The 23720-nt window shown below is 39.8% G+C and overlaps 1 protein-coding gene across 2 annotated transcripts; it reads right to left on the bottom strand.

Annotated features, from left to right (window-relative positions):
* Positions 1-771: 771 nt before the first annotated feature.
* gnrhr4 (gonadotropin releasing hormone receptor 4) lies at positions 772-23358 on the bottom strand. 2 transcript variants are annotated; one of them, XM_077567579.1, is made up of 4 exons: positions 23220-23358; positions 21179-21806; positions 6233-6437; positions 772-3325 (listed from the first exon to the last, which is right to left on the bottom strand). In XM_077567579.1, the coding sequence occupies exons 2-4, from the start codon at positions 21701-21703 to the stop codon at positions 2874-2876; spliced, it is 1182 nt and encodes a 393-aa protein (XP_077423705.1). In that variant the 5' UTR covers positions 21704-21806; positions 23220-23358; the 3' UTR covers positions 772-2873. The 2 variants fall into 2 exon arrangements, with proteins under 2 accessions (XP_077423705.1, XP_077423706.1); XM_077567580.1 differs by having other exon boundaries at positions 21179-21785; positions 23220-23351.
* Positions 23359-23720: the final 362 nt, after the last annotated feature.

Genomic DNA, 23720 nt, shown 5'->3' with positions numbered 1-23720 from the left:
TTTTTTTTTTACTTGTAAATTCCTTAATTTGATGTCATTTAAAGCAGAGGTCCCCAACCCTGGTCCTCAGGGACCGGTATCCAGGCTGTTTTCCATGCCTCCCACAGCCAACACAGGTGGAGATTGTTATCAGCCTTCTCCAGAGATTGCTGATTAGCTGATGATATGAATCACCTGTGTTGGCTGTGGGAGGCATGGAAAACAGGCTGGATACCGGTCCCTGAGGACCAGGGTTGGGGACCTCTGATTTAAAGGCTTTTCCAAATCTTTTTCAATGAGACTACTTTTTTTTTCTTTTCTTTTTCTTTTTTTTAAATTGGAGCAACTGCAAATGTTTTTTTTATGTACCAACTAAAAGATGAAATTTGGTGACGCGACTTGAAGTGAAGTGGAACAAGTAAGCTTTCTTGTAACTCCCAAAGCGGATCTTGAGCGTAAATTATTCCTGACGTATACAAGACATTTCAAAGGAACAGTGGAAGCTTTTGATGGCAGTGGTGTTTGAAATACAACATTTTGTATTTGGAACATTTTTGTCATTTTTACAATTTGCTCCATTTAGCATTTGCTCCATGGGTGAACGACATCTTAAATGACACATCTTTTAGATTCAATCTATTTCTTCAGCAATTGTGAAATGTCCAAAAGGTTTGCGAATCTCCGTTGTGTCAGTCATTACAAAATGAATACGAGTGTTGCTAAAACACTTTATGCATCACCAATCAATTGTTTTTATTCAACAAATAAATATTTCAACATCTTCAACAACATACAAAAGGAAAACAAAAACATGCACATATAAATAACACTTTCAACAAGCAAAGCAAAATTTCACAAGCGCTAACATAAGAGATTTTTTTTTTTTATTATTAAACAGAAATTCACGACATGATACAACGGAACCTTGGTTTTCATAGTCCCTTCCAAAAAGTCTGACGACTAAAACCCTGTAGTATGAAAACCAAAACAATATTTAACATGAACTCATTTGCTCCCAAAAATGTATAAAAACGTTCTATTTTAAATATTGCCAGGGTCCCAAAAACATATTTTCACTTTTTTTTTTTAATGTTTTTTTTTTAATGCTAGAGCATACGGAAGGCTTTGATGCAACCTCTGACCTGAAGAGGTGGCTTAAAGCAATGGTAGTTATTACAAAAACGCCCAGCAGGTGGCAGCAGAGTATAAGAGATCAACCAGGGCCATGTTGCAAACAAGCTCTTTTCAACAGGTTTGTGAATAATGATGAAACTTAGCTATATTTTAATGCTAATTGCTGCAAAACGGAAACGGATAGAAATATTCTCTTTTTTTCCTGATGAAAGAAGAGACTCTGATCTTTCTTTTGGTAGGTTCCATGTTTTTATAGCAATAGAACACAATATTCTGCGGGGTCTTGCATAATCAGTCCAAAACAGCCTGGAGCACTCACACAAAAAAAAAAAGTATACGGTTGTTCGATTCCAGGAAATTAAAGGTAATAAAAAGCCATAAAAGCAGATGGATGAGTTTGCTACCAACCAACCACTGTCAACTATTCCAAAACCGAGTGCATGTACGAAAACTTGGACAACCAAGGTTCCATTGGATTGAGATCAAATCCAACATCAATCAAATTGATTTAATGTTTTTTTGTGACATAAGAAAATAATATACACAATTGATGCAAGTCCTCAACATGCCATGAAGTTATTTTCAATGCGCGGCTCGGCTTACATTTTCCACGCTGAAAGTTGCACTGATACTTTGGCGTCTGAAATTTTGTCTCTCGCCGACGATCCAGTTGTTACCATGGCAACACTCCGCTTTACACGCCCGTCAATCATCCGCCAGCTGCAGCCTTGCGTTCATCCCGCGGGTGCTTATTTTGCCTGCCATCGCTCACCGCTTCTAATCACGTCCTAAGAAGTCATCAAGGAGCGCATTGTGACAGTCACGGAAACCCCGTCAGGGACTCCCGGATCACTTCTCCTTTCCACGGCTATGAAGTGGGATTTATTTAGAAATGTGCATATTCTTCGGTCTGGATTTGTGAGGTAAATGCAGGATGACGAACACTCTTCCTGGAACATGCACATACTGTAAGAGCAATGACACACATTAGTCAGCAGCATTTTGTCAAAGTGAGTATTGAGGACCAAAACTGCCCAAATTACAAATAAATACATGTCTAAATAAATAAAATGAATAAATAAATAAACAAAATAAATGAAGACAAGTGAAAATAAAAACGGATATAATATATATAATTAAAATATTAAATACAGAAAATAAATATAAATGGAAATCAAAACAATATATGAATGAATAAAAGTAAAAAAGAAATACAAAAATAAAAAACGAGATTAAAAAAATAAATCAAAAAATAAAACTTTTCCACGGGTATGAAGCAGGATATATATATATATATATGGAGGACCAAAACTGCCAAAATTAAAAATAGATGACCGAATAAATAATAAATAAAAGTGAAAATAAAAATGGATATAAAAAATTGAATTTAAAATTTTAATTTAAAAACATATATAAATATATATATATATAAATAAATAAAAGTTAAAATACATTTTAAAAAATGAGATTCAAAAAATAAAAATAAATGTCAAAATAAATGCCAAAATAAATATATAAATAAAATTAAATATCAATCAATCAATAAAAACGCTCTGCTCTCACATTTATTTATTTCATGCTGGTCAGGTCGAAATGTTATTCAAATGCAGGTTGGACTCCGCCGTTGTTTGTATGTAATTTTTTAACTTATTTTATATCCGTTTTTATTTTCACTTGAATTCATTTATTTATTCATTTAGTAATGTATTTATTTTAAATGTTGTCAGTTTTGGTCCTCCATAGACTGAGATCTGGCTAAATCAGATCTCACTAACGGGCATAATTGGCCTTGAGCCGCTATTTATGCTGCTGTTGTCGCTTCTTTCCTCCACGTCCGTGTGCAGGCCCCCCGAGGCCACGTGGCGGCGGGCCATGTGCATGAAGCAATGGTTGTTTTCCGTCGTGATCTGCGTGTTGGACGCTCGGTTGTAATTCCTTCGGCCCTGGTGGAGGTGGATGGTGAACAGGCCGTAAGTGATGGGGTCGAGGCAGGCGTTGAACAGGCCGAAGATGAAGAGCATGTGGGTGAGAGAGTGAGAGACCGTCTCCTCCATTTTTTCGGGAAACAACCAATACCACAGGCCCAGCAGGTAATAGGGCGTCCAGCAGATTATAAAGGACGTCACGATGACGATGCTCATCTTGAGAGTCCTCATGCGGGCTTTGGGGATGTTGTTGTGCGAGCGGCGGAGATGAACGTCTCTGGATAGCACTGAAACACAGCAGCAGTCTTCATTAGCATTGTGGCAGCTCAAGAAGGCACTCGCTTCAATGTGCAGCGCCCCTCCCCCCCCCCACCCCCCCTTTACATTTGTGAATTATTGCCAAAAGGTTCTGGTTCTGTCCCAGGTTATAGATTGATGTGGACCCAAGTGTAGGGAAACATGGTGAAAAGGAAAGTTGTACTCAAAACAAAATGTACTGCACCTGTAATGCACCTGGATAAGCTACAAGTGGCTGAGGGAGACAAAAAAATTCTCAATATAAATTAAGCAGCAAAAGCCACCTGTTTTTAGCCATTTCCGGGGGCGGACATTTTGCCACTTATTGTCGACTGAAAATGACATCATAGTGCTGGGTGGGCTCACATGACCAAAACCAGAAAACGGTTGAGCTGTGATTGGTCGTTACCTAACCCCTGAGGCACTGTGATGTCGATTTCAATCGACAAGCAAAATGGCCGCCCCCAGAGAATGATAAAAACGTCCGGATTTTGCTGTTTAATTCATATTCCACAAACATAGTTAGAGCTGTCAAAATTAATCGATTAAATCATTCACTGGCAACCATTTTCACTGAAGCAACCCCCTTCGCTCCCGGCTGTTTTACTGGATTTTGACTGATTTTGCAAGGCCCACAGAATATTGTGTTCTATTGCTATCAAAACTTGGAACCTACCAAAAGAAAGATTACAGTCTCCGTTTTGCAGCAATTAGCAATAGAATATAACTTAAGTTTTATCATTATTCACAAATCTGTTTAAAACAGTGGGGGAATGAGCTTGTTGCAACATAGCCCTGGTTGATCTCTTATACCCTGCTGCCACCTGCTCGCTGTTTTTGTAATAATGACCATTGCTTTTAAGCGACCTCTTCAAGTCAGAGGCTGCATCAAAGCCTTCTGTATGCCCTAGCATTAAAAAAAAAAAACATTTTAAAAAATTAAATTAAAAAAACAACAACGTATAAATACGTTTTTTGGGACCATGCCAATATTTAATATAGAACGTGTTATACGTTTTGGGGAGCAAATGAGTTCATCGACAAGTAATCGATCATCAAATTAATTGGCAGCTATTTTGATAATCGAGTAATCGTTTGGAGCCATTTTTTAATTTGAAAATTGTCCAAATCCTCCTATATCAGCATATCAACAGTAATTGTTGATTGATTTCTGTTGTCCTTCATGAAAAAAGACTGATTATCTTCTGTGTTTAATCAAAATAAGACATTTTCAAACATCTGTTTTTACTTTGGAAAACAATGAGCGAACCAGTAACATTGTACAACATCAATCTTCGAAATAAACACCAATCACTGGTTAATAAACAGTAATCAGGAAAAAAAAAAAAATAATCCTCTTAATTGATTGAATAATCAATAGATGAATGGATTCTAAAAACATTTGATAGCGACAGCACTAAACACAATATTAATGCGAATGCCGTATTCATACTAGCGGGAGCCACAACAACGGATTTTAGTGAGGGCGGATGTTGTCATGGTGCACACACCAGCATCCATCATCACATTTTTTACATTTGTTTTTTTGAGGATTGTTTACATGCTTTTGTGAGGCGGCTAATTAGTTCCCCAGCCTGCCTGCTGGTAGTAGAAGTTTGTCAGACTTTTGTTTTCACCACGGTACAGAGTACAGGACACAAATTGCGTGCGAATCACGTCTGTGGGTTCGATAAGAAGGCGGCTGTGGCTGTGTGCAGCACAGTAGGTGCGTGCGCGTGAGATACGCTTATAGATTTTGCGCTGCCACCGAAAGTGTTGCACATCTCAAACAGGCTGGAGATGAGTTGGAATTTCATGGAAATCTATGCGGAAGCCGGGTTCCATCATGAAAAATTGAAAGCGTGCTGAAAATGCATTTTGGGGCTTGGATTATCTTGTGCGCTAGCTAGTGTGCCGCAGGACATTGAACACTCAATAAAGTCATTTTTTCTGATTTTGTTGAGGTGGTTCAGAAACTAATCATTTTGTTGATGAAAAATGTCACTTTTCGTCACAATTTTTCTCAGAAAAAATAAGACAAACTAAAATAGGAGCCATTCATTGAGACGATGACGATAACTAAATGGACGTAGAATTTTGTCAATGGCTAAAATAAAAACAACACATTGTGACGAAAATTCACAAAATCCAATCATCGTTCACCGCACTTTATTTAATGTTCAAACATGTTTACATTCATTGTGTAGCTGTAAAATGTATCTCAGGAAATTCTGCACTTTTAGTTTTATTATTCTGGACGAAAACAAAGTTTTAAGACGGCATATTGTCATTTCAACATGTTTCATTGAAACAAAGTTTAATAAAGAATTTAATCGAATTAACTCATGATTAATTGCAAATAATAATAAAATGTATAAAATGTGCAATAAAATATTTTCCATACTCTTGCTAACAAAAGTGGAAAAAAATCTTAAACTAACAGAAATATGGATGCTACTTTTAGTCATTGATACAGCAATTTCATAGTAATTCATAAAATTTAGTTAAAATTAAAAAGATGCACTGTACTGTAAAAAAACGAGTTTGATATTGATTTGTGTTGAGGTCATTTTTCTGCCACTAGATGGCATAATTCCATTTGTAAGACATTGGTGACAGCTCAGTGCATTTTTCTTTTCATATTAAGAGCTATCGAATCTTTAAATTTGTGAAATTCTGCACATTCTTAAAATTGTAAAATACAACTTGACTCCAGTGGTTTTCGGGATGTGCCTTTTGGTTATTAAGAGCGCCACAATCGGTGGCTGCCCGGATGTGATCTGTGGCCACTATTTTTCCCCCTTATATTAAAGTACAGTATATGTGCCCTCAATAATGTTGGGCAAGACTCATTTCGTATCACGAAAATTGAATTTGAAAGAGAAGCCGCGACTTACAATTATTGCGAGCCATGCGGCTGGAGATCTCAATGAGGATCCTGGTGTAGCAGAAGATCATAATGGCCAGAGGAAGGAGGAAGAGGCACGCGAAGGTGAACATGTTGTAGACCGTCTCCTGCCAATGCTGCAGGAAACTGCCATGGGTGGTGCATTGCGTGAAGTTCTCCGGGACTGTGATGGTCACGTTGTGAAATATAAACATCTGTGTGAACAAAAGCAAGAGCGAGTGACTATCACTCAAACCTTCACACTGCGCAATGTCAAGCGCACGTCTACGATATTACAATCGATATTCTGGAGAAAAAGGGAGACAGAATGAATACGACTTGCTAGGAAAATCACCACTGGATTCATATTACCAACTGCTTCACTAGTACTCTTTATTATTTCCACTCAAAAATGTGTTTGTCTGTAATTTGCAACAGAGAGCAGAGGGAGAAGGTCATAGGTCATAGGGAGAGGATGAATCTATAAAAAACACATTACCCAGATCCCAAAACCATTATTTGTCTGACTTTACCAGATCAAAAACCGCCTGTTGAGAGACGATGGCATCAGGACATTGCTTGGCTTTGAAAATTAATCGATTCATTGAACAGTAATCGATGATCAAATTAATCGACGAGTAATCGTTTGCAGCCATTTTTTTAAATTGAAAATTGTCCACATCCTCTGATTTCCACATATCAACAGTAGTTGTTTACTGATTTCTGCCGTCCTTCATGTGTTTAATCATAATAATAATAATTTGCAAATATCTGTTTATACTTAAACAATGACCGAACCGGTAACATAGTACAACATCAATCCCCCTTTTTTTTAATCACTCTACGAATACAAACAAATCACTGGTTAATAAACAGTAATCAGGGAAAAAATGTTTTTTTTTTAATACACTTTAATGCAAAATTAAATGAATCCGATTAGTCGATTGAATAATCGATAGATTAATCGATTCTAAAAAATATTCGATAGTGACGGGCTCGCGCTACTTTATTTGCTGAAGAGGCATTCTGTTTTTACACGTGCAAAGCAATTGAAAGAAAAGCTCACAGCTTCAAAAAATACCACATTTATGTCCACTGGTTTAAAAAAATAAATAAATAAAAAATGGAAGGACTGTGAAAAGTTTGCATTGCATGCCGGATCAAAATGTCACCCAATAGACTCACCAATCTATGAGACGAGATGTCAAACGTAGACTCGTTTAGCTTGAAGAGGGCATGTGAAGGAAATGATCGTTGAAAATGGTTGAATGTCTGAATTGATTCTACTGTACATGCCCCCAGTTCAAACCCAATTGCAAAATGGATCGAGCCGAGCAGTAGCTGGCAGATGAGATCAGCTCACTTTGATTATGGACGGGCTCAGGAAAGGATCAGGATGCAATACGTGCGAGATTTATTGACCGTGATCTGCTCGTTCATGAGGAATGTGTTAGCATGTATGAAGTGTTATTTAGCAGAAGAGAAAATCTTGCAAAAGGTCACCGTCGGCGAGGACGTGTTGCTTCGCCGGATTTAATCAATCGCCGGCCGGGTTGAGAGGGCGGGTCTGAGATGCCGTTGCAGCTTACGCGGGAGGAATACGTTCAGGAGGTTATTGTTGTGGGAATGCTGGAAGCATTATTAGGATCATATCATTATTTCTACTTTTCCATCTAAATGAATGGAGGGTACTGCATGCCTAGGTGGCGCTATTGGTTGAATTTTTTTTGCATTTTTCCATTGGATATCATTAGTTCCACTTTTCCATCTAAAGGAATGGTGGGTACTTTCAGATAACACTTTTCCATATGAATTTCAACTTGCTTCAAAAATTCACGCCTCCCGGGTTCAAGTGTTCTTTTTATTCATTTATCGTTCAACTGCGATGAATACTTTGTAATTTTCACATCATTTATCTTTCAATTGACTTCATATGCTTTCAGCGTAGCATTCAGCTATGATTAGCATTCAGCTTCCAGCATTCCCACGCGATTTCTGTCGAAATTGCACTTCGTCGAGTTAAATCAACTCTTGCTTCTTTGTGTAAATTGCAGGCCCGCAACGTGAACGCTTGCACAGGCTCGGGATTCTTTGCAGCGCGTTTCTTGAAACGGGAATTCTTTTTGGAAGCTCAATGAAAAATGAAGTCCGTTATTTAATAACGTCGCACAAGCAGAAAGTGGGCCAGTTCTGTCGATCAGGTCTGGTGAACTTTGTACAGGTTCGTACAGGTACCAATTAGTACTTATCCGAGAAATTGGGATCTGGTATGACAGAGTCAGAATTTCGAGTGCCTCAGTACGTCTCTAGCCAGACAGTTGATGGTTGCTTGCTGCTGTCAGTAATGTCACAGAAAGCATAACTAGGACACAACACATGCAAAATTCCAAATGATCTTATAGCACAGCGTTGCAAATGTGTGAAACATTCAAGCTGACCCAATTGAAACCCTCCCAAATGCTTGGCTGGCACAGCTGAGGCCCGTGTGCCTCTCTTGCTCTCTCTCTCTCTCTCTCTCTCTCTCTCTCTCTCTGCCTTCTCTTGGGTACTCGAGAATACAGCTGTCAAAATTAATAGATTATTCAATTCATCGACAACTATTTTAATAATCAAGTCATCGTTTGGAGCCATTTTTTTTATTTAAAATTGCCCAAATTCTCTGATTTCAGCAAATCAACAGTAATTGTTCACTGATTTTTTTTGTAGCCCTTCATGAAAGAAGACTGATTATCTTCTGTGTTTAATCAAAATAAGACATTTGCAAACGTCTGTTTTTACTTTGGAAAACAATGACTGAACCGCTAACATCCCCTCTTTTTTTAAAATCACTATACGAATACAAAGTACCAAATAAACACCAATCATTAGTTAATAAACAGTTACTAGGGAAAAATGCTTTTGTAATACACTTCAATGCAAAATTCAAATGAATCTGATTAGTCAAGTAATCGATTGAATAATCGATAGATTATCTATTCTTTTTTTTGAGAGAGAGCTCAGTATTATTCATTCGGCAGCCTTACCGAGTCAACATGTCATCATCATCGCTTGTTTTTTGTTTGTTTTTTTGCGTGCGTGTGAGTTTGTGCTCTTAAATTCCCCTGAAACTTCCCTGAAAACCCTTCACCTTAACCCGGATACTTCAGAGTCTCGGGGCAGAGTCGTAAAGTTGTCAGGAGACCAGAGGAAGAATCAAAGGAAAGAAAGATGAAAGAAAGTGAAATCCAGCGCCAACCAGACACCACCTGCCACCCACAGAGTTACAAAACCAGAAAACTTCCCCAACCCCAGAAACATCTCAATTCCAACAGATTAAGGAGACCCCGGGAGACCAGAGGAAAGACTAAAGGAGGGAAGATTCATTGATTGTAAAAATATTCGAGAGTGACAGCACTGCTTGAGAACTGGAATTTTCAAGCTTCTGGACACTGGAAAATGTGCAACCACAGAAGAAAACGAAGGGCTTCTGATGGCCAGGAAACTTGAAAAACCCTCTTGACCTCTGAGATTCTCAGTACAATGACAGTCCCAGCGCTCGGGATACTGAGACATCACTTTTTATTTGAATAAGTCCGCCAAAATAGCACTAGCCAGCTCCTCTCCTGTTGATGGCGTATATATTTGAAGTCACGGCGTCACCGCTCTTGAATAGAACATTTTTCAATTGGAGACGCGTTGCCGTGGCAGTTAAGTCATCACAAGCCGCTTTTGCTTCCCCGGGATGGAGGCATTCTTCCCGCCTGGGGTCACGTGATCGCTCGACATGGTGTTTGACAGGAAAACCGGATTGCAAATATGAAATGGGAGCTGTCTTTTTTTTTTTTTTTTTCGACATAAAGTCAACTAACATTTAGATGCGAGGTGTGTTGTGGCAAAAAAGATGAGTATTGTGCCAAGTGGACTCCCAATTTAAATGCAAATCACAAATAAAAACAATATTTTAGAGGTTCTCAATTTCTAACAAAGCATTTTTTATTTATTAAAAAAAAAAAAAGTTTTCCCATGATAATGTCTTCATTTCATACATAATATTATTTGTTTTCCCTTTGAGGAAAGCACAAAAATGGTACCAATAATAGCTATTATAACTCAATAACACTATTGAAGCAAAACAAGCAGGAAAGTTTCTTTGAAAGATTTCAAATGGTCGGTTAAATCAAGTGAGGCCAGACACCGCGACGGTGAGTTGTCTCAAGAGACTTGGAAAGCCCAAAGCTAAGATACCAGTTGATTGTAGTGGAAAAATAGAAACACTCCCTGTGGGCAATTCCTTCTGATGAAGACGTCCAGCACCATTTGTGACCAGAGGTGGCAAATCCAGGTCCAGAAAGTAAAAACCCTGTCACGGTTTGGCTTTAGCCCCTGGTGCTAGCTAGCTAGCTTCCTACCTAGCTCCCATGGTACTCGTTTCCTGCTAGCGAGCTCCCGAGCAGGTAAACAAACACCATGCACCATGCAGCTAAGGAGCTAGCTAGCTAGCATCAATGGCTAAATAATGTTAATAAAGTTATTCAGCAGATTTATGCTTCTTTTTTGTTTTCTTTAGTGTTAACTCATTTGCTCCCAAAATCGTCTTTATACATTAAAAAAAAAAAAAATTATATAATATGCTAGAGCATACAGAAGGCTTTGGTGCAGCTTCTGACATGAAGAGGTTGCTTAAAGCAATGGTAGTTATTACAAACACGGCCAGCAGGTGGCAGCAGAGTATAAGAGATCAACCAGGGCCATTTTGCAGCAAGCTCTTTTCAACAGGTTTGTGAATAATGATGAAATTTGCTATATTCTAATGCTAACTGCTGCAAAACGGAAACGGATAGAAATCTACTTTTTTTTTTTCCTGATGAAAGAAGAGACTCTAATCTTTCTTTTGGTAGCTTCCCTTTTTTTTTATAGCAATAGAACACAATATTCAGTGGGCCTTGCAAAATCAGTCAAAATCCAGTAAAACAGTCGGGAGCGAAGGGGGTTGCTTCAGTGAAAAAGGCTGCGAGGGAATGACTTAATAAGGATACATTGTCATGAGGTGTACTTATAACAATTTTATAGTCGAATGATATTAAAAAATATGAAAATATGTTCTTCCTCCAAATATTGATACTTTTGATCATTCAAGCGGAACAAGTTGAAAGTGATTCAACTATGATGTTGTCTCAATGATACTCGGTTGGTTGCAACTCCTTTTTTTTCCCTTGCACTTTATTGAGTACGTGACGCGTAAGTGCAGCGGCACGCCAGGCTGCTCACTCAGCCTGTCACTTGGCCTCAGACATAAACACAATGGCAGAGCGCGAGCGTATTGGAGCCATTTCAACTTGGCTTTGTAGGGCGATTGGTAAGCAAGAGTGGCAGCACAACAAACCTTACCAAAGCACAACACACCATTTGATGAGACGGACAGAAAAAGGAAAACAAAGTGTTGTTCCGTGGTACTGCAGGCAGGCAGTACACTGTAAAAAATGATAACCCCCACTTAAACAAAACCAAAAAAAATGATGTCCAGATATCACATTGAAAATATTTGACTTCACAGAATCTAAATTGAGTTAGTGATCATTTCATGTTGATGTAAACAATAATTAGCTTGATGTAACAATGGTATTGGGTATCAATGGAAAATATTTTTAACTCTTTGACTGCCAAAAACGTTAAATAACGTTTAGTAAAATCCTATGGAGGAGTGCCAAAGACGTTAAAAGACGTTTGTTTCAAAACAGAGGTGAAATTAACCATTTTCTATTGTTGATTACTGAAAAACGGAATAAGGTAGAAACAAACTTTTTTTTCTGATGAAAGATGAGAGTCCAATCTTTTTTTGGTAGTATGTGTGTTTCCATAGTCCAAACACATAATTTTCTATGGACCTTGAAAGATCAGTCAAAAGGCTTAAAATCGGCTGGCACCCACGGCATCCCTTTTCTGAAAACGTCTGGCAGTCAAAGAGTTAAAAGCCTACATTTATTTAAATATGTTGTCTTGGTGTTGCCTTCGACTCAATAAAGAATTTGCACATCATAGTATTGTTATTATTAGGGATGTTCGATACCACTTTTTTTCAGACCGATACGATACTCAACTCTAGAGTAGTCACCGATACCGAAACCAGATACCGATACCACTAGTACATTCCTTAAAATTGCATGAAATTAATGGAAATTTTCTATTTCTCTCATTTCTAATTTTTAGTTAGTGCTTGTAAAATGAATTGCTCTTGCTGTATTTGTCTTTTTTACTTCTTCCGGCACCCTTTTCCAACAGAATGTTGTTTTGAAATTGGATACTGGTAGAACAAAAATGCTGTCATACCTTAAATTTAAATAAAAAATATTTTGTTGTGTATGTACAATTGTTTACATAAATATGTATGTATTTATGTTTGCCTATAAAATATACCTGGTATCGGTACTTACACATCACTCGTTTTTATTTATGTCTTAGACAACATCCCAGCTTCACTGGAATTTGTAGTTTTGAACAATCGTCAAGTACACTTTTTTATTGCAACGAAATGTTTCTGAGTCCATGTGGGGACTGACCAATAGAATTAATTTCTGGGAAAAAATGTGCAATGGACCGAATTTGGACGTTCATACTGTGCGAGGTTTTGGTCCGACGCCAGAGACTCGTTTGTCAATCCCATCCTGTGTGTGGGGTGAATATAAAGGATAGAGATAATCCAGCAGGAGGAAGAAAATATGTCATTTATCCTCCTCTCTGCGTCTCGTGTCGGAAAGTGTCTCAATGCAGCCGTTTCATACCGAGGATGTCAGCAAGCCGTTTAGTTGCATCTCTTCTGCGCGTCCTGATCAACTGTCATGATGTGTTTTGTTTGGTTTTGTCTTAAGTGCTCACTTAAATGGCGCTTTAGATGTCTGAGACGTTTGAAAGAAAATGACTTTAAATGACTTTTGCAGGGTTTGAATGCGTAGTTGGCATAGAAACACTTTGGTCCATATGGAGGCCAATTTCATTGTCACCGGTTGTTTTTGTATTTGTATTTGACATCAGATGAGGTTGATATTCTTACCTTGTGATAACCGCTAGGAACTAAATGTGTCCACGTAACTGATGTGTTTATCCTCACCCCTTCCACTGTGGAGGACCAAAACTGCCAAAATTCTAGATAAATAAAGGACTAAAATAAATAAATGATGAAAAGTGAAAAAAATAATTACATATATATATATATCAGGGATGTGATTTTTCCGCTAATTCGCGGAATTCTGCTTTTTTTACCCCCCCCCCCCCACCCCCCAAAAAAAAAATCTGATTTTTTTTTTATTTTTTTATTTTTAGTAGTAGTTCATTGTGTATGCACATGACTCCGACAGATAACATCTTCTGCTATAACAAAGACATTTGTGGTATGCTCTAATATGAGTTACTTTTCATTTGGTCATGATACAATTATTTGTTCATGAAATTTGAACTCTTCAACATTATTAATGTGTTAACTTAGTAATCACATTAGTTAGATATGATGATATTCTCAGTGATAGTTTTTAAAAGCAAAGGCAGTCCAATGTTTTTGAATGTGACTGATTTTGAGTTGACTAAAACTGCCATTTTATATGGGATAGTTCAATATACATTGAAAATTTATGCTGTTGTTTTGTCTATTTCTTTGTCATGTGAGTGCATTGAAAGTACTTAAAAACACGGAAAACCCATGAGCTCAGGGGGGCTTCGCCCCCCGTGTCCCCCCACCAGGGCACTGCCCTGGACCCAGCGGCCCCCAGACCCCCGGCTAAATTTTCAGATAATTTCACTTTGGTCAAATCACATCTCTGATATATATATATAGTATTTTTTTTAATTATATATTTTTGTATATCTGTTTTTATTTTCACTTTTAGTCATTTATTTATTGATTTAGTCATTTATTTATTTCGAATTTTGGCAGTTTTGGTCCTCCACATTTCAGGACCTTCCAGAATTGAGGTTGGTAATATCCAGATCAGATAAATATCCCAGCCCTTGGTGGAAGTTTTATCGCATTTGTATGAGCCCAGTTGGATCCTTGAAGGATCAAAAAATGCAAAGTGAGGTGGACACAAATGTCCAGTATGGAATCTTCCTCGCTGCTCATGGCAGAGGCAGTGAGGCGAGGAAGAGCGCGGCAGAGGCACTGGAGCTGAATAAGAACGCAGTCAAATCAACAGTGCTTGACTTTGACATTGGAAATGTTCACGGCCTTCACAGGCCAACTTGAAAATGTCATCACTCCACCTTGAGGATCTTATCACATTAATTGCAGTGAAATGAGGCGTCAGATTTGCTCACTGGTTCATTTCGGCACTGACAAGCTTTGAGCCCCAAAAAAATTAAAATGCTACATTTATAAACATCACAGCCTACTTATACTTCAAGATTTTTTTTTTCTAAATTGAAAACAGTTGCCACGTGTTAATAATATGACTGTGACGTGCTTTTATCAAAATTCACCAAGGACCAAGAATGACTTAATCAGTGGTGGAAGTAATGAAATACACATTTTTCATTTCTGTAATTAAATATTGATGACATTTTACTATTAGTTTCAAAACATATCTGTAATAATATTGTTAGAATGGATTTTTTTAAAAACTTTTTTCAACCCCTGATGATGACATGTCATTAACTCATTCACTCTCAGCCATTTTCACTGAAGCGATCCCATTCGCTCCCGGCTGTTTTACTGGATTTTGACTGATTTTGCAAGGCCCACAGAATATTGTGCTCTATTGCTATCAAAACGTGGAACCCACCAGAAGAAAGATTAGAGTCTCTTCTTTCATCAGGAAAAAAAAGTCAATTTATATCCGCTTCCATTTTGCAGCAATTGGCATTAGATTATAGCTAAATTTCATCATTATTCACAAATCTGTTTAAAACAGTGGGGTTGAGAGTTGTTGTTGTTTTTTTTGCAACATGGCCCTGGTTGATCTCTTTTGCTCTGCTGCCGTTTTTTTAATAACTCCTATTTCTTTTTATATGATATAATATATACAGTATATATTAAATATGTATTTCTGTAAAACCGGTCTGTAAAAAATAGGTTAAGGAAAAGTTTTAGTGTAACGCTACCACACCCGCCCAACATATATTGCTTGTTACACACATGCTACATACAATAAATCAGGCCTATTTTGAGAGAAGTTGAAAATGTTCTTCATTTTTGCACAACCTTTCCAACTTGTTTCGTGTCTAAAAAAAGGCAAAGCCTTAAGAGTCCGAGTTCATAAAGACTGCAGTGGCATCAGGAAGGATAAGGAAAGCACAGGGAAAAAAAATTGCACTCAGTAAGATGAACAATGAAGGCCAATCATTGCTCATCTTTGAAAGTGCTTTGAACTGTTGGATGGAAGCGGATGTTACTTGCTTGTGCTGTAGTTTGTTGTGCATCAACGTTTTTTTTTGTTTTGTTTTTTAATGGACAAGATGAGTACATTGCTTCCGTTGGAGCAGTTAGTGCAACACGGCGCCGTCCAATTCTCCGACAATCATGACACTGAAACGCTCGCTTGACTCTGGACAAAAATACTTAAATGAATAAAAGGGGTGTGTAGACTTTTTATACCCGGTGTGTATTTGTTTTAAATTTCCCCCTGCATCAAAAAGCGAACTAAAGTGTCTATTAAGTGTAAGAAAAAGTTGATGTTGGTGTGTCGGCATCTGTGGCTTCTAATGAACTAGGATCGACTTTTTTTGTCTAGGCAAGCAACACCTTTCACACTCAGTGAGCAAAAGCATACAAATAGATCTCATCATATGCCGCATATGTGCGTGATAAGCTTCCCCGTGAGATAAACTTCCTATTGTGTTCGTGGGCTTCCAACGTAGCTCATTGCAATGAGATTGCCATGTGTCACATGCACATGCCCGCCCGTCACTGGAACAAAGAGAACTTATGGAGCATATCTCACGGAGAACTTATTACAGCTATTGTGAATGCAGAATGAATGTAGCCTAATAATAAGTGTTCTCTTAATATGCCCTTCAACTGGTCGGCTGATAAGTGATAATTACAAGAGACATAGCAACAGCATAGCAACCGACAACTTCATCAGTACAAGGGACATAGCAACCGCATAGCAAGGGACAACTTCATTATCACAAGACACATAGCAACTGCGTAGCAACTGACAACTTCATCATTACATGGGACATGGCCACTGCATAGCAAGGGACAACTTCATTACCACTAGAGACATAGCAACTGTGTAGCAACCGACAACTTCATCATTACAAGGGACATAGAAACTGCCTAGCAAGAGACAACTTCATTATCACAAGAGACATAGCAACTGCGTAGCAACCGACAACTTCATCATTACAAGGGACACAGCAACTGCAGAGCAAGAGACAACTTTGTTATCACAAGAGACATAGCAACAGTGTAGCAATTGACAACTTCATCATTACAAGGGACATAGCAACTGTGTAGCACTGACAACATCACAAGGGAAAGAGCCACTGCATAGCAACTGCCAACTTTATTATCACAAGAGACAGAGCAACTGCATAGCAACCGACAGCATCATTACAAGGGACATAGCAACTGCATAGCTAGAGACAACTTCATTATCACAAGAGACATAGCAACTGCATAGCAACTGCAAAGTAAGAGAGATTAGACAAAAATAAGAGTGACAAATACATCATCATAAGGGACACAGCAACTGCATAGCAACTGACAACATCATCACGACAAAATAACAGTCATAACACCAAGTTCCAACAACCTTCTATTCCACCAAAAAGTAGACTTTAAGTTGACTTCAAAGTAAAAGTATCGCTACTTTGTGATCTCCTCTTTAGAAGTTCTTTTCATTTTTTGTCAAACATCTTAATTAGTACACGATTATTGCTTTTCATTCACCCTGCAATGCAGAGTGCAATAAAAGACCTTACAAACCAGTAAGATTGTGAATGACCTGCTGAATGTGTCAGCTCAAAAAACATTTCATGAATATGTTTTTTAAGCATCGATAAGAGCTGCAGCCGAGATGAGCCTCCCACGACAAAGCTGACTCCTCGCTTGACTTCTTCTTATGCAACTATCGATTGACATCTGTTGCGTAAATCCTTATCGGTCATATGCTGGCTTGCACCTATGACCTATATCATAGTTTAAGCCACGTGTGAGTCACTATGTGAGGATTGCAGCCATTTTGTTTATGCTTTAAGGGTTATCACATTAGCAGTTGCCCGATGGTCCACCGTGTGACTGTCGGCACACCCCAAGTTTACTGACGCCGGTACAAATGTTTATCGATAAAAGTGATGAAATCAACGAGTTTGTGCTTTTTGAACATCTGATATTCAGTATTCTGATTCAATTGATCAACCCACCTTGTTCTTCTTACCCCTGCAGTGCTCATTCGATCGCCGCCCCTTCCATCCATTGACATACTACGTACTCACGTGCATTTTGGCTGCTCAGACTACACGCTTCACTAGCTCAGCCACAGGTAAGCCTACGCATTTAATGATGAATTTTGGTTAAAGGGGCAGTCATTCCAAAAACAAATTTTTGGACAATAATATGTTCTATGCAGCCCCAGCGGTCTAAATATGGCATTCTGGTTAATATTGCATTTTTGGAATATGAGTTAAGCAGCAAAATCCAGCCGTCTTTATCCATCTCGTGGTGCGGCCATTTTGCCACTTGTTGTCGACTGAAGATGACATCACAGTTGCTCAGGTAACAGCCAATCACTTCAGCTTCAGAAAACCAGTGAGCTGTGATTGGTCGTTGCCTGAACCCTGAGCAACACAGATGTCATCTTCAGTCAGCAGCAAGTGGCAAAATGGCCGCCCATGAGATGGATAAAAAACGGCTGGATTTTTTTTTTTTTGCATATCCATCCATATTCCACAAATGTAATATGAATCAGAATGTCATGTTTCGACTAGTGAGGTCACATATAACATATTATTGTCAAGAAATGTTTAAGGTTGATTTTTCCGGGAGGTAAAGTTGCACTGGACAGTATTTGCCTTTTGGATGAGGATGATGAAGATGAAGATGATGATGACGCCAGCAGCGCGACACTGTGAGCTTTGCTTGGCGGCTGCAACAAGAAAAAACAAACAAAACAAAACCTTATGAAGACTTCAAACATATCATGTGAAGTTGTACACATTACACAACAAGTCAGATGTGAGAGATTTGGCGCTATTTGACCCACAAAGGTCACATGTGTCTCATTAAGAGCAATGGCGCCAAATAGACTAACAGTGTGCTTATTAAGACACCTTCATTTCACCGAAGGGAGGGGGGGTGGGGGGCAATGAATTTGTGACCTTTCCAGTTCTTTTTTTTCTTTCTTTCTGGCCTCCTCATTATCGTATCAACATGCTGTGTAATCGCCTCTTCTGTAAAACATTTTTTACCGTGGGAGGGAAAAAATAACAGCGGAGGAAAAAAAGTGAGCCAACGTGCGTCAAAGTGCGTCCAATCAGTGACTGCACATTGTAGCACATCAGATTGATGCCCTCGTGCTCTGGTAGGTCTGTTAACAAGCATGGAAGGTTGGGGGGGACGCTGCCCACGCACAAGGCCTTTCTTTTCAAAAATATCTTTCTTGAAAAAATCTAATAAAATGGCACCTGGATTGTTCCAGGAAAAGTAAAGACTGCCATTGACTTGGAACTGAAAACAAGAAAAAACCTTTTCAAAACTGCTGAAACAATTTTGGAATATTCACTTCAGGAAACTAAAAACGCTATAGTAACACTCCATTACAAATAAGCCATGCTAGCAACATAGCAGCCGTGACGACCGTCGGTTTGCGCTAATACTAGCTTAGTATTGCGCCGCTACATGGATGAAAGCTGGATATCCGTTCCCTCTCATGATGGTATGCCGTCACGAATGGCCACATTTGAGGATCACGTTTGCATGTAAATGAGCGTCGTGGCTTCGTTCAGGGACTTTGGCGGCGATTAGTGAAGTGAGGCCGCATTCAATTCTTGCGAGCAGTTTCAAACTTCACCTTCGAGATTGGAAAAGAATGTAAACAGAGGAGGAGCTTTACGATGACTCCAATCTCTCACGTCCAATACTGTCCTTTCATCCCCTCCAAAGAGACTCAATAATTAAGCCTGTAAGAAATAACAACAAAGCCGCTTTTGGCTTTCAGCTGCCTCGAGCGTCATTGGAACAACATAATGGAATACTAACGAGGTTGATTCCGACGACTGCCGGGGCCTCTCTGCAAGGCATCATAGCGAATCTTGTTTGGCATTCCAAAGGAGTGAGACTATTTATGGTTGGTCATATCTGGTCTACGTCCATGCGCTGATGAATGAAGCTTGCTCAGATGAGAGGCGCGGAATGTCTTCTTTTTCTCAGACAATAAACAGAGAATGAAATGAGGAATGCGAACATTTGCGTACTCGTCTTTTAAATGAGTTAGCTTTACAGTGCACTGTCCGTGACAGCTTCAAAATTGCACATCTGAGGCCATTAAAGCAAGCCACAGAAAAATCCATTAGCCAGGCCGACCTCAAATAATTTGCACCAAATCTATTTTTTGAATCGACTTCACCGTTTCCCTTACTTCAAGAGGTGGCAAATCCAAGTCCAGAATGTAAAAACTCTGCCACAGTTTACCTTTAGCCCCAGGTGCTAGCTAGCTAGCTCCCTAGCTAGCTCCCCAGATGCTCATTTATTTGCTAGGGAGCTAACTAGCTAGCATCAGCGACTAAAGCCAAACTGTGGCAGAGTTTTTACTTTCTGGACCTGGATTTGCCACCTCTGCTGACTTCCAACAAATTTTCCTTATGTAACGTCATCACCCATTTAAAGTTCTGTGATAGAGAAGAAGCCATTTTTCCTATTTCCTTCTTGGTTCATAGCATAGAAGGAAGGGTTGCTTCACTTTGACATTGCTTGAGCTTTTGCCACCAGAGCGTACGTGTGATGGCAAAGTGAAAAGCTCTCATGGACCCTCTCGACTGACAATGTGACACCATCAATGAGGTGAAGCTGGTTGAAGCTGGCGGATGGGAAGTGCAGCTGAGACAAATGGGAATGGAAATGACTGTATTTAGCCAGGAACATACAGTACGTACTGTGCACATGTCCATTTTCTATAGTGCTTGCACTCAACTCATACGACAAAAATTGTATGTTTTGCTTGTTCGCCAGCGCAAATATTGTCTCTTTGCACTTGCTGAATTGCCATCTAAGCAAGCTCTCCCCATCAACAAAATATTTTGAGGGGGGGGGGGGCATAAATAATGGCTGCTTTGCATGCCGATGTGTACCACCATCATGAGAAACATTAAAATACAATATTGCCCAAAAAGTATATCGTCATTGTCGATATACTTTTGTCGTCTTTTAGTAGGTATGTTCAATACCACTTTTTTCAGACATATTGTATACCGCTAGTAGTCAACTCTTGAGTACTAATACTATGGAGCCGTTCTTGTAGCAAACCATCTACAAATGCGCATTATGATCTACAAAAAGAATTTATATCAACATTGTGTGACAAACGTGTGACTAAAGTCACAAATGTGCAGCGAGAATCTACAAACGTGTGACTAAAATCGCAAATGCGTAACATGAATCTACAAATGTGACCTAAGTTACAAAAGTCACAAATGTGTAACGAGAATCTACAAATGCGTGACTAAAGTCACAAATGCGTAACGAGAATCTACAAATGTGTGACTAAAATCACAAATGCGTAATGTAAATTCACAAATGTGTGATTAATGTCCCAAATATGCAACGCGAATCTACAAATGTGTGACTAAAGTCACAAATGTGTAACAAGAATCTACAAATGCGTGACTAAAGTCACAGATGCGTAACAAGAATCTACAAATGCGTGACTAAAGTCACAGATGCGTAACAAGAATCTACAAATGCGTGACTAAAGTCACAGATGCGTAACAAGAATCTACAAATGCGTGACTAAAATCACAAATGCGTCATCAAAGCGTCATCTTGCGTTACCTGAGGGAGCGACAGGACGATGCTCACGCTCCAGGCCACGGTCAGCATGATTTTGCTCCTCTTCCTGGCCTCCCTGATGCCCAGGGGGTTGAGTATGGCCGACTGTCTGTCCAGACTGATGACCACCGTGACGAAGGCGCTCGAGTACATGGCCACCAGCTTGAGGAACATGAGCAGCCGGCAGGCGGCGTCCCCGGCCTGCCACTGGACCGTGATGTTCCACACGGCGTCCACCGGCATCACGATGAAGGTGACCAGCAGGTCGGCCACCGTCAGGTTCATGATGATAATCCTCACGTGCGACTTGCGCCGGCCGCCCTTGCCGGCCGCCCACAGCACCAGCAGGTTGCACACGGCCGACGCGGCGCACAGGCTGAAGGTGATGATGACTCGCACTTTGGCCGCCGTGGAGAAAGTGGGCAGCTGCAGCGCATTGCCGGCCGAGGTGGCGTTGCAGGCCGCGGTGGCGCTGGCCCACGGGCAGCTGTCGTTCATCGCCTCCGCGTCCTCCAGCTGGTGGAGCATCGTGCGCCGGCCAAAAGTTTCGATCCGGAAGAAGGAGCCCGCCCCGGTGCCTACTGCATCCGCCCCGCAGCCTGAATGCAAACTGCGTGGGAAAGCCAAAGTCCTAGGAAATTAATTCAGAGATTTGTTTTTAAATACATGATAGAAGAGAATTGCTGAAACTTCCACTGCTGCGAAGAAGTTGCGTTCCAATTTTATAAAAAAATAAAATACAATTTTTTATTTTTTATTATTATTTTAAGGCCCCACTTGACATACTTTGAAATATTCCTTTCGGATAGTCCTTCGGCATGGCTGCTTTTGACCGCCTTGTTGTTGACCACAAGTGTGCGTATGTCACGCAGAGAATAACAGAATAGTGAGAAGTCAGCACAAATTTTTTTTTTAAGTCTGACTCGGAAAATGGATGGTCAGCCAGCATGTATGGACCTTTTGGCTGGTGTGGCCACTTAAGAGTGCCTCGTTGTTGGCTGTAAGTGCACAAACACTTTTTTTCCCATGTCCAACTTGGAAAATGGATGGATGGACTTGACAGCCAGCACGTGGACCACAGCTTTTGGCTGGCATGGCCGCTTTAGTGCCTCGTTGTTGGCCATGAGTGCCTGTATGTCACGCAGGGAAAAACTGAATAGCGAGAAGTGGGCTTTTTTTTTTTTTCTCCCTAAGTCCATCTCGAAAACTAGATGAATAGCTGCATGGACGGACTTGACAGACAGCATGTGGACCCGAACTTTGGGCTGGCATGCCCGCTTTAGAGTGCCTCATTGTTGGCTGTAAGTGCACGTATGTCAAGCAGAGAAAAACAGAAGAGTGTGTGGGGGAAATAAAGTCATTGTTAACAGGACAGCAGACCTCGCCCCCCGCCAGAGACTTTAAGCGGCTGTATTGTGGCAGCTCAACCGTTTATGTGTAGAAAGACGCTTTTTTTTTTTATTTGATTGACAGTTGAATGGGACGTGTTTTCTGTACATTCAGCGGACAGAGCGGCTTAATTTTTCACAATTTTGCAGCCCCATCATACACATACCAGTTTTTTTTAATCATCCAAATTTGGCACGGTTGTTAACGACACTGTACAGTTTTTCAACTTTAGAGGACGTTTTTTGACCTTACAAGAAGTGTACTTCAATAAAAACGTGCACGCAAGGAGATACAATTTGATGGCTCGTCTACAAAGTCTCTGCCTATTTCTCCTCAGGCGAGATTATGAACAGGCAGTTAACATCTGCCTCATGCAACTGGTGCCCCCCCCCCAAAACCACAGACATTTTGTCTGACAGAAAAATCTTTGCTCAATATCCAAGAGAGCGGAACAACATCTGCCTTTTATATCCTTGCACTAAAACTAAAGTTTATATGGGGTTATAATTAACATGCAAAACATGATTTAAGTTCAAAGGCATGCATTTTTCTCATAGAAATGTAGCAAGCTTGCGCAGCCATGCCCAAAAGAAGCGTTCATTTTAAAATCCAAATCAAATGACAGCGGTCGCTGGATAGGTAAACACAAACTCACCTTGAAGGCGCTGCGTGAGCGTTGACGAGGCGTCCTCAAGTGTTTGGTGCGCCCGCAGCTGTTGCTTCCTCCCGCTTCATGCCTCCGCTGACTACGACGCTGCATGCGAGGACCACGAGGTTTTTCCTCAAGCGCGCCTAAAAACAGGAAAATAAAAATCCTCAGACAGGAGAGGGAGGGCTTGAGAGAGAGAAAGAGAGAGAGAGTGTGTGTGGGGGGGTGGGGGGCTGGTTGTGGGGTTGGGGGAGAAGCTGTTTTCGATGCAGTTGAATTACTTTTTGCACTGATTGTCATCTGTACCAGTGATTCCCAACCGCTGTCGCCGAAGGGAAATGATCAAATTTGACTTAATAAAAGTCCCTGTATAAGGAAAATTTAAATTTGACAAACCATGGAGAAGACAACTCTGTTCAAATTGGATGACTTAAAACAATCATATATACACGGACAAAATTGGTGGTATCACTCTATTAACTCTTTTACTGCCAAAGACGTTAAATG

Source organism: Vanacampus margaritifer, chromosome 6, assembly GCF_051991255.1.
Source record: "Vanacampus margaritifer isolate UIUO_Vmar chromosome 6, RoL_Vmar_1.0, whole genome shotgun sequence".
NCBI lineage: Eukaryota > Metazoa > Chordata > Actinopteri > Syngnathiformes > Syngnathidae > Vanacampus > Vanacampus margaritifer.
Note: the sequence above shows the minus strand (reverse complement) of the source record. Positions and strands in the feature narration are given on the sequence as shown.